At 39.3% G+C, this 13,830-nt stretch overlaps 1 protein-coding gene across 1 annotated transcript; it reads left to right on the top strand.

Moving 5' to 3' along the window:
• The first annotated feature begins 7,663 nt into the window (after positions 1–7,663).
• Snrpe (small nuclear ribonucleoprotein polypeptide E) lies at positions 7,664–13,495 on the top strand. Its single transcript, XM_026397165.1, has 5 exons — positions 7,664–7,803; positions 8,273–8,299; positions 9,306–9,368; positions 10,232–10,310; positions 13,064–13,495. The coding sequence occupies exons 1-5, from the start codon at positions 7,750–7,752 to the stop codon at positions 13,117–13,119; spliced, it is 279 nt and encodes a 92-aa protein (XP_026252950.1). The 5' UTR covers positions 7,664–7,749; the 3' UTR covers positions 13,120–13,495.
• The last annotated feature ends 335 nt before the right edge of the window (positions 13,496–13,830 follow it).

The following is a 13,830-nucleotide window of genomic DNA, read 5'->3' as shown; positions in this document are numbered from 1 at the left end:
CAAGAAAGTAGGATTCTTAGGTTCCACTAGGTTTATTTTAATCTGATTTTAGGAAGCTAATTACTTAATAATTACTATCTTTGAAAGTTCCCACACCCCCAGCCATCTGGCTACATTCATAATTAAGTCTTTAAACTGCAATTTGTTTTTGTTTTGCTTAGGACCTTGCTAAATTGCTGAGGCTGGCTTTGAACTTGCAATCCTCCTGTCTCAGCCTCCTTAATATGCAAAATGATGCTAAGTGACATGAGCACAAAAAAATAGTTGATCTCAACCATTTACTTATTGTACAATAGAACGGCAAAAGCTAAGCAATGATTAAATAATAGCAATCTAGGATTTAATTTTTATATTTAAAAACAATTTAGGACTCAGATTACAGAATGGGCCTGTTGATAAACTATTTAAATTTGGTTGGATTTAACAGCAAAAATGTTTTAAGAGTCAGCCTTGCAGTAAGCAAAAAGCAGTAAAGACTCCTGTTTGTTGAGTGTTGGGAAGCAGGTGGATTAAGAACATTCAAACAGAGCATGGTGACAAATACCTGTAATCCCAGCAATTTGGGAGGCCTTGGCAATCTAGTGGGACCACATGTCAAAAAATAAAAAGGGCTGGCGATGTAGCTCAGTGGTAGAGTGGTTCAGGCCCCAGTGCCACAACAAAAGAACTCAAAGCTAACAAAGGAGCTGGGCACAGTGGCTTGGGAGGTGAGTTCAAAGCTAGCCTTAACAAAAGTGAGGTGCTAAGCATCTCAGACCGTGTCTATAAATAAAATACAAAATTGGGCTGGGGGTGTGGCTCAGTGGTCAGGTGGCCCTGAGTATAATCCCTGGTACCCCTACCTCCCCCGACCCTGCCCCCCCCCAAAAAAAAATAAGTAGCAAAGGAGGAAGTTTCAAAGGAAAAGAAGCAAAATGGAAGGAAAACTTACCTGAAAGGAAAACTTACCTTACATATGGTTTGAGTTGGGAGCTCAAGGAGGGTGGATTAAGTTTAGAAAAGCTACCAAGAGGAAATGATAAATATTCTGGCATTAATTGCCAAAAATATGTAGGATTCTCTCACCCTTTAATGGGCTCAAATTAGAAAGTTCTGAACTCAAACCATCATTAAGCACTACTGGTCATTAGGGGTAAAGGGGTATAAGCCCCAAATCCCTGCTGTCAAAGTAGAAGTACTTAGGAAATAATTTTAAAAGTAACCTAAGTAGCCAGCACAGTAGTGCACGCCTGTAATCCCAGCAGGGCCCTGAGGCAGGAGAACTGCAATTTCAAGACCAGCAATTAGAGACCCTGTCTCAAAAAGGGTTGATGGTGTAGCTCAGTGGTAGAGCACTCCTGGGCTCAATCCTCAGTACTGAAAAAAAAAAAAAAAAAAACAGGAGCAAAGTAGGCATTGATATTAAGTGGATAATGCTATAGAAAAAAATACATTCCAGATTGGTCAGGATAGAGCTGAAGTTTAAGTAGCTTAAGAGATGATTTGAGCAGTATCCAACTGAGCAGGTAAGGTCTTTAAAGTAACCTCTGCCCATCCCTTAGTGTTCTCTTAGAGGCCCTGCTTTGTCTCATTTTTGTTCAGTTGGTTTCCAGTTATTCCTGGGCAAGGTATAAACTGATTTAAAAAAAAAAAAAGATATATTTAAACTACAAAGTGAAGTCAACTCTGCTTATAAAATCTTCCACTGCCTTCCCTTTCCCTGCAAAATCAAGTTTCTCAGCATAGCATGTAACACCTTGGCTTAGAGCCTCTTCTGCCATTCACCAAGCTCTTCTACCTCCGGGCTTCAATTTACACACACACACACACACACACACACACACACACACACACACTGCCCACTCCTCTGTCTCCAGTCCCCTGCCTTTGGATAATGCTGGCTCTCTTCTCTCTAAAGCCTCTCCTTCTTTTATTTTGGCTAACTTCTACAAACCCTATGTTCCCCGGGCTCTCTCACAATACCCTTCTCTATCAAACTCGGGTTTGGTGTCCATCCACCAGGCATATACTCAGTGTTTATCCCCTTGTTTTAAAATTGTCTAGCTGTACATCCTATTTACATTCTCAGTACCCAGTAAAGGCCTGGCCCATAGGAAGGTACATTAGTCTACTCTGACTGCCATAGCAAAGTGCCACAGACAGTGGCTCAAACAAGAGAAGTTTATTTCTCTAGTTCTCCAGGCTACAAGCCCCAGATCGAGGCAGTGGCAGGTTGGGTTTCCAGTGAGGGCCCCCCCTTCTCTTCCTCCTTTTTCTCCACCTTCTCATCGTCACAGGACATTCTCCTGTATTCTGTTGGGGGAGAGAGACTCCGATGACTCTTCCTATGAGAACACCAGGCAGACTGAATGAGAGGTCCTACCTATCTGACCTCCAAAATCCCTGTCTCTAAATACAAACACATTCTGAAGTATTGGGAAGTTAGAACTTCAAGAGATGAGCTTTGGGGATACAATTCCTCCCATAACAAAAGACATTTAACAAATATTTGCTGAATGAATAAAAAAGTTCTTGGCTTATTTCAAGGGATGCTGATTTTTTTTTTTTTTAAGATAGTTTCACTAAATTTCCAAGGCTGATCTGATCCTCCTATCTCAGACTCCCTAGTCAGGTTGCTGATCTTTGCAAGACTGCCCTTTGCCTCTTCCCAACTCTACTCTTTATTGTACTTCTAGTCAGTCACAGCTATTCGGCAAATTGTGAAGTTTCTGGCCGAGATGGAAGGAATTTCAAACTCAGCAGAAAAAGTTCTCAAGTATTTGGCAAGGTTGGAGTTACCTTTTTCAGGGGTATGTCTCTTTGGGCCAGGGTTTCTTAAGCCTATTTCCCACATACTTTGTGTCACAAAGTATGAACATTTTTAAAATTTAAAAAAGGAAACAAATGTTTCATAGTAGTATCCACTATCAAACATATTTAGTCAATTAGTGATATACCCATTACACAAATTTCAATTTTTTGAAGTACATGAGGGTATATAAAATCTTCCTTCCTACTTGTTCCCTAGCTACTCAGTTCTCCAAAGCTAAGCTTGCAGTGACCTGGGTTTTCTAAACATATCAGGCATATATCAGCAAATGAAATCCATACAGTATTATGTATTAATAAACACAATATTCTGGACCTTGCTTTATTTATTCAGGAAAATTTCATCATTTAGAAGTATTGAGAGTATTATAATTCACATAGTCACCTAGTTCCAACAATTACAAATTCATGGTCAATCCTTACCAACTATTTACCCCATATTCTGAGCCCTAAGGCTGAGGCTGGGCTGAGGCAAGCAAGAAGCTTGCACTCCATTTAAGGAGGTGTACATGTAAGTGTCGCCTCTTAAACTCTGCTAAAGTTTAGGCTTTCCTTATCTAAGATTTAGCCCTATTGGCTCCATTGGATTATTTTGAAATAAATCTCTAGCATGTCATTGCTTGATTTTTTTCTCTCAATGTACATTAGATATTGTTTCAATGTATACTCATATTGTTTCATATTAGAAAAGAAGATATACAGAGAGCTTCTTCAATCTTGATTATAGTTGAATAATTTTATACTCTTATGATATACAATAATTTGGCTAATCTTTATTGATAGACATTTAGGTTGTTTCCTATCTTGATATTTTAAACAAATGCTGCAATGATTACATTATTAACATATAAGTTTATCTGGAAAATGAATATAAGTAGAGTTTAATAATTTACATTAGCACCACTTTTTTATTTTTGCCAGTCTAATTGGAAAGAAATGGTCATCTCAGAGTTTAGTTTGGATTTCTCTTATGAGTGAAACTGGATAAACATGAAATTTCATGTTTAAAGATTGTATTTCCTTTGTTATGAACAGATTGTTTATATCCATGGACAATTTCAATTTTGTAACTTTCTGCCAGATTAAAAATAGCTTCAAGTTCTTTAATATAGCTCACAACAAGGGGTGGGCTCTATTTTTCCAGCTCTTGAATCTGCCCTGGGGTGTTTCAGGCCTGTCCTTTAACAATACTGGTAGTAGCCAAGTGTGGTGGTGCATGCCGGTAATCTCAATGACACAGGAAAATCACAAGTTCAAGGCCAACCTCAGCAATTTAGCAAGACTCTCAGCAACGAGGGAGACCTTGTCTCAAAAACTAATTTCTAAAAAAGGAGCTGGGATGTAGCTCAGTGGTAAAGCATCCCTGGGTTCAATTCTGAGTACCAAAAAAGAAAAGAAAAACGAGCCCTGGTAGCTTCAGCCTTGATTTAAGTCCTGAGCCCCCACATGTAAGAAAGCACACTACCCTGCTAAAGAGACAACAGAGAAAGGGCCTCAGCTAAGGCCAGTCTTCCAAAGACATGTGCCTGAGGTAGGTTTTCAGGAGCAGAAGAATCACCCTAAAAACCTGCTTAAATTCCCAACCCACAAAATCATTAATTATGGCAAAATCGTGGTTGCTTTAATTGCCTTAAGTCTGGGGACATTTCTTACACAGCAACAAAGAACCAGAGCTGCATTATTTTAGAGGAACTGTATATATTAGTAAAATTAGCCATGTATCTACTGTTATAAAAAAACATTTTTTTGTATCTTTAAATTTTTTAAATTATGGCCACTTTTTAGTCATCTTTGTCATTTTTATGTAGTTGAATTTATCATGCATTTCATCTAAAACTAGTTAAAACAAAATTGAGAAAAAAGAGAATTTTTCAAGAACAAGAGATGAAATATCTACACTTAAATTTAAATTCACAAGATCTATAAAAGTAAATTTAAAATTTCTGAAAATAGAAAAAAGATATTTATTTTTCCAGTATGGCAGCTCAAATTCAGGGCCTCTGGCATGCCTAGCAAACACCTTAAAATCAAACTTTACCTCAAGTCCCTAGATGTGGTAGCACATGCCTGTAATCACAGTTACTCAGGAGGCTGAGGCAGAAGTATGGAGTATTCACATTCATGGCCTGCCTGGGCAACATAGCAAGACTCTGTCTCAAAACATAACTTTTAAAAAATAGACATCATGTACATAAAAAATTGATTTTAAGTTACCATAGACATCATGTACATAAAAAAATTGATTTTAAGTTACATAATCACAAAAATTTCTAAAGGATTTTTAAAAATCAGATAATTTGATTCTAAAGTTTGCATGAAAAACAAGTAGGACAATTCTACCTACTTTTTAGTCCTAACAAATAATAAAACATAAAGCTAGAATATTTATAACAGTAATACTGGTCCATAAACATAAAAGTCAATTGGACAAAATATAAACCGCATGTGCATGCACACACACACACACACACACACATAGACAGACACTTGGTACATTATAAATGTTGCATTTTAGACTTGAGTAGAGAACAATGGGGTTATTAATTTTTTTAAATGGTAAACAAAAACTAGGTAGTCACCTAAAAACTATAAAGATGCATCAGTCCCAGGATATACCAGGATAAATTCCAGTTTGATTAATGTTTTAAATGTAAAAATACAAAATCTTTTATTTTATTTAGAGACAGGGTCTCACTGAGTTGCTTAGCGCCTCGCTTTTGCTGAGGCTGGCTTTGAACTAGCGATCCTCCGGCCTCAACCTCCCAAGTCACTGGGATTTACAGGTGTCTTCTACCAAACTTGGCTCACAAAATCATTTTTTAAACAGAAGGAAATCACATAAGCATTTTGGGTGAGTTATATAATCAGTTGAAGGTTTGAGTACTAAAATTCAATGCACAGAGGTGCACAAATTGCACTCCTGTAATCCCAGCGACTTGGGAGGTTGAGCAGGAGGATTGCAAGTTCAAAGCCAGCCTCAGCAATTTAAAGAGGCCCTAAGCAACTTGACGAGACCTTGTCTCTAAATAATGTGTGTGTGTGTGTGTGTGTGTATGTATATATAAACATGTACATATATATTTTATTTTTTTAATTCTTTTTTTTTTAAAGAGAGAGTGAGAGAGGAGAGAGAGAGAGAGAGAGAATTTTTAATATTTATTTTTTAGTTCTCAGCGGACACAACATCTCAACATCTTTGTTGGTATGTGGTGCTGAGGATCGAACCCGGGCCGCACGCATGCCAGGCGAGCGCGCTACCGCTGAGCCACATCTCCAGCCCCGTACATATATATTTTAAAAGGGCTGGGGATGTGGCTCAGTGGTTGAGCACCCCTGGGTTCAATTAGAAGAAGGAGGAGGAGGAGGAAGAGAAGGAGGAGGAGGAGAGAAATTCAATGTACAAAAGTTTAGAAATCATAACCATGCAAACAGGAAAATGCCAGACAAGTAGCTAAGCATCTCTGAGATGGGATGGATAGCATGAGTGTTCTGCAGCATGCTATCTCTGAAGTCAGCAAATCCATCTGTGTACAGGAGGACTCTATTGTGTTTGCAAATGAGAAAATCTAAAGAAATGGTTATCCCATGCATATTTTTTTAAAAAGCTCTTTGTATTTTAAAAAATTGCTCTCAACTTCTTGATAGGGAGGGTCAGCATTAATGAAATTCTCATTAAAAAAAAGGCCTCAGTTAAGCAAATTTTGATTCTGCTATTTGACCTAAGTCGTTTCTCCAGAGGTAAATCCCTTCAATTCTGGGCTTTGTTACCTGATCTATAAAATCAGTATTCCATTAAATGAAATTTCAGGCAGGCCACAAGCCTGGGGCTCCCCTACTAACCCCAGCTCCTCTACTTACTAGCTGTGTCACCCAGGGAAGGGTATGTTGGAACGGTGAGTATACACACACACACACACACACACACACACACACACACACACACAGATGGCTCCCATCTTACAAGTTGGACTTAAATATCATGTGAAAGCAATATTCATTCAATAGAAACCAAACTTGGCTTTTTGAATTTTGATCTTTCTCCAGGTTAGCCATAGCTAGAGACACTCGCTGGCCAGACGGGCAGAGCGGGGGGTCAACCACGCGATCGTTCATGACCTCACACAGATGAGGAGCATCTGTGCACCGTGTAACCCCAAAGGAAGGCACATTTAATCTCCATTTCAGAAACTACCAAGCCGAAAGGTGGTGAGGCTCGGAAACTTATCCATGGTCACGCAGCTTCCCCCCACCCGCCTTGGGTACTGGGAATTGAACCCGAGGCGCTTAACCACGGAGCCACATCCCTAGCTTGGACACACAAACTCTTTGAGTTGGAATTGAGCCCAGCAAGCGGATTTCAGCGCCTTTACGCTCCATCGCCACCCTTGGTCGCGACCCTAACAACAACTCCTCCCAGACGCGATGAGACCCATCGGTTATCCGAAGCAAACCGCCCAGACCGCTGGTGGCCTAGCCCCTGGGGTTTGTTTTGGCTTCTGGCCGCCCTGCCGTTTCTCCAACAATAGTGCCGTCAAGCCTGCATTCTATTGAAACAGGCTCAGAAATAGCGGTAAATTGCACGATTTCGCCTCTTAATGCACATTCAGAACAGAGAGAACCGAAGGCGCAGGCGCCGGGCTGGGCTTTTCCCCCTCCCTGCGGCCGCCAAACCACCGAAGCCCGGTCGGTGCCTCCTCCCGCTTCCCTCCAGGTGGCGCTGTAGGATCGACCCAGGTTCCAAGGCAACTCGCCTAGGTTTGGCCTCCTCCGGATGCTACGAAGCACAGAGAAAAGCGACTTCAGAGCTAGAGAGACATTTTCCAGGAGCCGCCCAGGTACGTCACCAGAAGATCCTCGTACACTTCCACTTCCGGTTCTCAATTCCGGAAGTTGCTCTCTGAGGTAACGTGCTGGTTCGTGTGGTCTTTGTGAGATTCCACCATGGCGTACCGTGGCCAGGGCCAGAAGGTCCAGAAGGTGATGGTGCAGCCCATCGTATCCTATGCAGTAGGTCAGGATTAGGAGTTTAGGGCCGGAAAACGGGCTCGAAGGCGCAGGCGGGAAGCAGGCCTAAGGGAGCGGAGTGCGGGCGCACATCCCATGAGCCCTCGGGGCGACGGAGCCGGGAGAAAGCGCGGGTAGTCGAAGAACCGGTGGGGGGTGGGCTCGGGCCGCCCCTGCGGCAGAAGTGCAGGAATGGCGGGGAGAGAGGAGGGGAGACAACGTTAGGTGGATACGGAGTGAAAGCGGGAGTTCACGGTCTAGGGAAGGAGGAAGAGAGGTTCTGGGAGGATGATTCCGCCCACCCCCACCCCCGAGCGAAGGCCCGGTTTGGCCCTTCTTGCAGTAGGCACCAGAGCTCGCCTTCAGAAACCAAAGTTGGGATGAGGGTTGGGTCGATCCTCAGTTTCAGGGAGCAGAGCCTGTGCTGTGATGGATTTCGTCCTTAACTGCTGTGGTGCAGAACCTCATCTTCAGATACTTGCAAAACGTAAGTCGTTAATTGTCTTGTAGCTACTGTTTTAATAAAAGTTGATTTCATTTGGCTATTTGCGTCAACTTTCCTGATCGTTGGGTTCTGGAGTTTAAAAAACACATGAGATGTAAAACTCATTGAGGGGAAAGTTTAGAGAAAAAGCGCTAATGTAATAAGGTGGTGGGTATGTGTTCCAGCACCTAGCGTGCAAAGAATGGTGTCATTACTTTGCAGGATCAAAATTACTAAACTTTATTTATTTGCAGACGTGACCTTAGTAGTCGGACATTGGTACTTTTGTTGGTAGTGATTATAGGCTAAAACGTTGGAAACTTTCTCACTTCCTTCTTCAGGGTGAAACAGTGAAAGCCACACTGGCTCACCTTTAACCAGGTCATAAGGTGCTATGTTTAGTATATATGAAAAAACTTAAGATACTTTTTTTTTTAAAAAAAGGAAAGGGAATGGAGCGGATGCAGAGCAGTTAATGGCAGCTGCTTTTGGGGGGAGGAATTTTAAGCAACCTAAAGACTTAGAATGAGACAACACAATTGAAGAACAGATTAAGCCATTACAATTTTTAATCTCCAGAAATGAGAGTTCCTCCCCTGGTTGTTATGTGTGTGTACTATGGAAAACTGAGAAACTAGAAAAACTCCTCTATTTTTTATCTGGGTTTTGCTAAAGCAGATAAGAAAAGAAACCTTGATCAATAAAAATTACTGCTTTGTGCTATACTGTCTCCAAATTTCACTCTTTTGAGACAATGCAGTTAGAAATATTACTAAGCCCCAGGATAAAGGAAATTACTAGCTTGAACAGTCCCCATGTAGCAATTATTAAATAAAAGTGTTTTTTAGCAAGTAAACCAGTCTTGGTTACCAAATACTAGGTATGGACTAATTAAAATTCTTGGCTTGCATTTATTAAAAAATGTTTAGGAATCATTTCTTTATTGTTTGATCAAAGTATTTAGTTTGTTTACTGTTTAAAAACATTCTGGTGTTTATGATTATTTCAGAGATCCCGGATTCAGGTGTGGCTCTATGAGCAAGTGAATATGCGGATAGAGGGCTGTATTATTGTAAGTACCCAGGGTGGTGTTCTCAGAGCAGTTTATTGATAGAAAAAGATTTATAGAAAATGACCACCAGAGCAGTATACAAAAAGTCAAAGACCCAAACCAAGGAAAGTTTTTCAAGGGACATTATTTATATTTTTCTCCTTGTTCTCGTTTATAAGAGTTGGATAGTTAAAGAGAAAGAAATTTTAACATTAAAAAATAATTTAAACAACAATATTAGTATTAAAGGAAGAGACAAACGATTTGGGGATGTAGTTAATGGGATACTTTGATTTCAGGTTAGGCAATATATGAATAGAAATGATGGTGTTAAGTAAGACTTCAGGTTAGCAATGTTTTTGTTTTGTTTTTCTGGTGGTGCTGGGGGTCAAACCCAGGACCTTGTGTATGCTCAGCACTTGCTCTACCACTGAGCTACATCCCCAGTCCCAGTAATGTTTTAAAGAAAAATAAAATTGGCTGGAAATACTGTGTTTCACTGTCAGAGATTCAATCAGTAATTTCCCCTTCCTTTACTATTTGAAAAACAAGCATGCTAGTTTGCAGTAATAGTTTCTGATTGAGAAAGTAATGAAAATAAAAGGTAATTCATATACATAACTAACATACTCTATGCTGGCATGTCATAAAAGATAAGGATAATGACTTTCTGACATATCTAGTGAGATTCTTAATCCAAAAGATTGAAGGAGCAATTTGGGCCACAGTCAGACTTTGTTATTTAATAAGAGGCTTCAGATGTTTGAGCTAAAAGATCGGTGGAGGGAGTTAATTGTCATTTTTGTTTCTGGGTAGATAATGTTGTTTTTGAATGGTTTGAATAATTTACTTAAAAATGACTGTCAGTTGACTTATTTTCCCAGGGTTTTGATGAATACATGAACCTTGTATTAGATGATGCAGAAGAGATTCATTCTAAAACAAAGTCAAGAAAACAGCTGGGTAAGAATATAGTTCATACAGAATTCTAGAAATGTTTACTTCACTCACAAAATTGAGTGACCTGCAGCTCAATTTATTTTTAAATTTGGTTTGCATTTGAGAAGTTATCTTTGGAAAGAAGCATGCTTTTGGAATCATTTTCCAATTGCTTCTTATCCTGTTTTATTTCTGCTTCTCTTTCTCCACCCACACAGCTTTGGCAGAGGTCACCAAAAACAAATGTTATTAAGTCTAATGAATATTGTTAGTGTTCATGTTATTTAACTCTGTACAAAACTTGGCACTATTGGCCATTTCCTCCCTAACACACTTTGTTCCCTTGGCTCTGGGATAATTTTTCATCTCTGTTATTCCTTTTCAGACTTTTGTATATCACTCTGCAACTATCTTCTTCACCTCCAGGTTGTTCTCCAGTTTTCAGTCCTCTTTTAAAAATATTTGTCTGAGCCAGACATGGTCATGCATTCCTGTAGTCTCAGTGACTCAGAGGCTTGAGGCAGCAGGATCACAAGTTCAAGGCTAGCCTCAGCAACTTAGCAAGGCTCTGTATCACAAAATAAAAAGGACTAGGAATGTGGCTCTGTGATTAAGTGCCCCTGGGCTCAATCCCTAGTAACAAAAACAAAAGCCTGCCAACATTTCTTCATTGACTCTTTTGTGTGTGTAGGTGTGTGGTGCTGGGGATCCAACCCAGGGCCTTGTGCATGTGAGGCAAGCACTACCAACTGAGCTATATCCCCAGCCCTTCTTCTTTGACTTTTTGTGGCTGTTAGGATAAAACAAATATTTTTCACAGATTCTGCGTGGTCCTTTGTGATTTGGCTTTATCTCCTCCTACTTATTATACACTCTGCTGTTTCTTTGTTTGTTTTTTCCCCCTTTTGTCCCACTGTTAAAAATTTTCTCCCTGGCTTCACACCTGCTATGCAAGTGCTCTACCACTAAACTACATCCCAACCCCTATCCCCTCCACAAACAATTGTATGTGTTCCTTTCGCCAAATACTGGGGATGAAACTCAAAGATGTTCTACCACTGAACTACAGCTCTAACCCTTTTCGTTTTTTATTTTGAGATAGGGTCTCATGGTCTCACTAAGTTGTCAAGGCTGACTTTGAATAGTAATCATTTTTCCTCCAGAGTCACTGATATTATAGGAGAGCACTACCACACCCAGCTTCCTGTGACTCTAGAACTTAAATCAAATAGTGCTTTCTCTAAGAAGCCTAGGGTTTGATTGTGTTTTGCCTTGGGATGGGGAAGATGGGGTATGATGTGCCTTCTGAGTTTGTTGTAAAACATTAGTGGGATTGTTTTACTATTGCCTTTGCCATTAGACCATGTACTCCATAAGTGCATATGTCTTGTCTGTTTGTTCCCTAATAAGCCCCAGTAAGTAACACAATGAGTGACACATAGCAATGCAAAAATATTTGAACAATTTCTTACTCAGGAGGTCTTAGGATTCATGGTTTCATCAAGAGACACCTAATCATTTTTTTTTACCTTTATTTTTATATGGTGCTGAGTATCAAACCCAGTGCCTCAAGCATGCTAGGCGAGAGCTCTACCTCTGAGCCACAATCCCAACCCATACACTGAATCATTTCTGTTAACCTCCTGTTAACTTGATCTTTATTGAGATATTTTATTTGTTCAGTGCTCATTGTGCAACTCACTAGTATAAAAATGATGATTTCTGTTTTTCCCAGACCTGGAGAATTCTCTTGAAACCATAGTAGGTATGTGGAAAGTCGAATCTTAGAAGTAATAGGATATTTTGCTGTGCTTCTTTCTGCTTAAGCTATTTTTATAAAACAAAATAAAATTGTCTTGCCAGAAAGCAAACCAGTGTTATTTGGGTCAAATTACTTATAAGTTATTTGCCAACTGTTGAATTCCCATGATAGTATCCACTCTACATAATAGATTAATCACCTGTAGAATCCTGGGAAATGAAAATAATAATAATAATGAAGGGGCTGGGGATGTGGCTCAAGGGTAGCACGTTCATCTGGCATGCGTGCGGCCCGGGTTCGATCCTCAGCACCACATACCAACAAAGATGTTGTGTCTGCCAATAACTAAAAAAAAAAATAAATAAATAAATAAATAAATAATAATAATGAAAATAATAGTCACTATTGGAGTTGATTAGCTTTTCTCAGACTGTTTTACCAGTGAATACCAGTGCTCTTAAAGATGCTAGTAGATATTTCTCAGGGGAAAAAAAAAATGCTCTCATCTCAAATATATTTAAGAAATGTGGGTAAAACCTAAATAAGTTTGTTTATTGCAAGATGAAGTCATTAGTATACTAAGTTCTTTTTAAAAGCTGCTTTTGTAGGTGGGGGTGTGCACCCAGGCAAGTGTTCTGCTGTACTACATCCCCAGTTCTAAGAATGAGATTATAATATGCTGCATTTTTCAAACTTAGCTTATAATTCATTTCCAAACTTACACAAACTCAGTACTGGGAAATGTTTGCTTAGGCATGTTCAATTGACTTAGTTTATAGAAACAGTACTTTTTGAAAACAAACACCAACCTTCATTAGATAATTGTTGAAAAGGTATATATGCCCTAATGGAGCTGGAAAGCCTTTCAATATGTGAATACTTGAAAATGTTCACATATCTTTATAAGAGAGAGTATTTTCAAAATATTATTTAAAAACTAGATACAAAATTCTGAGGCTAAAGATAATTACTTATGTCTTAGTATAACTATTAATAACTCTTTCTGTCATTGCAGGTCGGATCATGCTGAAAGGAGATAATATCACTCTGCTACAAAGTGTCTCCAACTAGAAATGATCAATGAAGTGGGTCACAGAGAAAGCTGCAATTTTTTTTTTTTTTTAATTTAGCTGCCCTTTGCCTGGAATATAGTTCTAAAGCATTAGTTCACATTGTTTTGATGACCTATGTTATTACCAGATGAAAATAAATGCTGTGGGACTCTTTTTATTAAAAAAATTTACATTGTTTCTTCTTAATTCAGTGGTAAAGACCTTTTACACAGTGCCATTATTAGCTGTTGGTATTTATTTTAAAGTTTCTAAATGGTTAGGAGTTGCTCTGGGCATTTGCTTTTTTCAGAGCATGAACTTATTTATTCTTAGTATTCTGACAGGCAGTGTTCCAATATTGGGTGGCAGAGAAAGTGAAGGTTTACAAAAATAAACCGGTATTGCACTAACCTATGTCTAAATCAATTCTGATTTTTAGAACTGATAGTATACTTCAATAGTAGAGTGTTTGCCTAACTTGCAAGATTTAGGGCCTCACTAAATTGCTGAGGCTGGCCTCCAACTTGTGATCTTCCTACCTTAGCTTCCCAAGTCACCAGGATTACAGGTGTTTGCCACCATGCCCACCTAATAATAAAATGTCCTTAAAGTACATTTAAAATAAACCCTGTGGGCTGCAGTTGTGGCTCAGTGGTAGAGCAGTTACTAGTATGCATGAGGCACTGAGTTCGATCCCCAGCACCATATAAAAAAAATAGAAAACTAAATA

The sequence above is a fragment of the Urocitellus parryii genome, chromosome 9, assembly GCF_045843805.1.
Source record: "Urocitellus parryii isolate mUroPar1 chromosome 9, mUroPar1.hap1, whole genome shotgun sequence".
Classification (NCBI taxonomy): Eukaryota; Metazoa; Chordata; class Mammalia; order Rodentia; family Sciuridae; genus Urocitellus; species Urocitellus parryii.
Note: the sequence above shows the minus strand (reverse complement) of the source record. Positions and strands in the feature narration are given on the sequence as shown.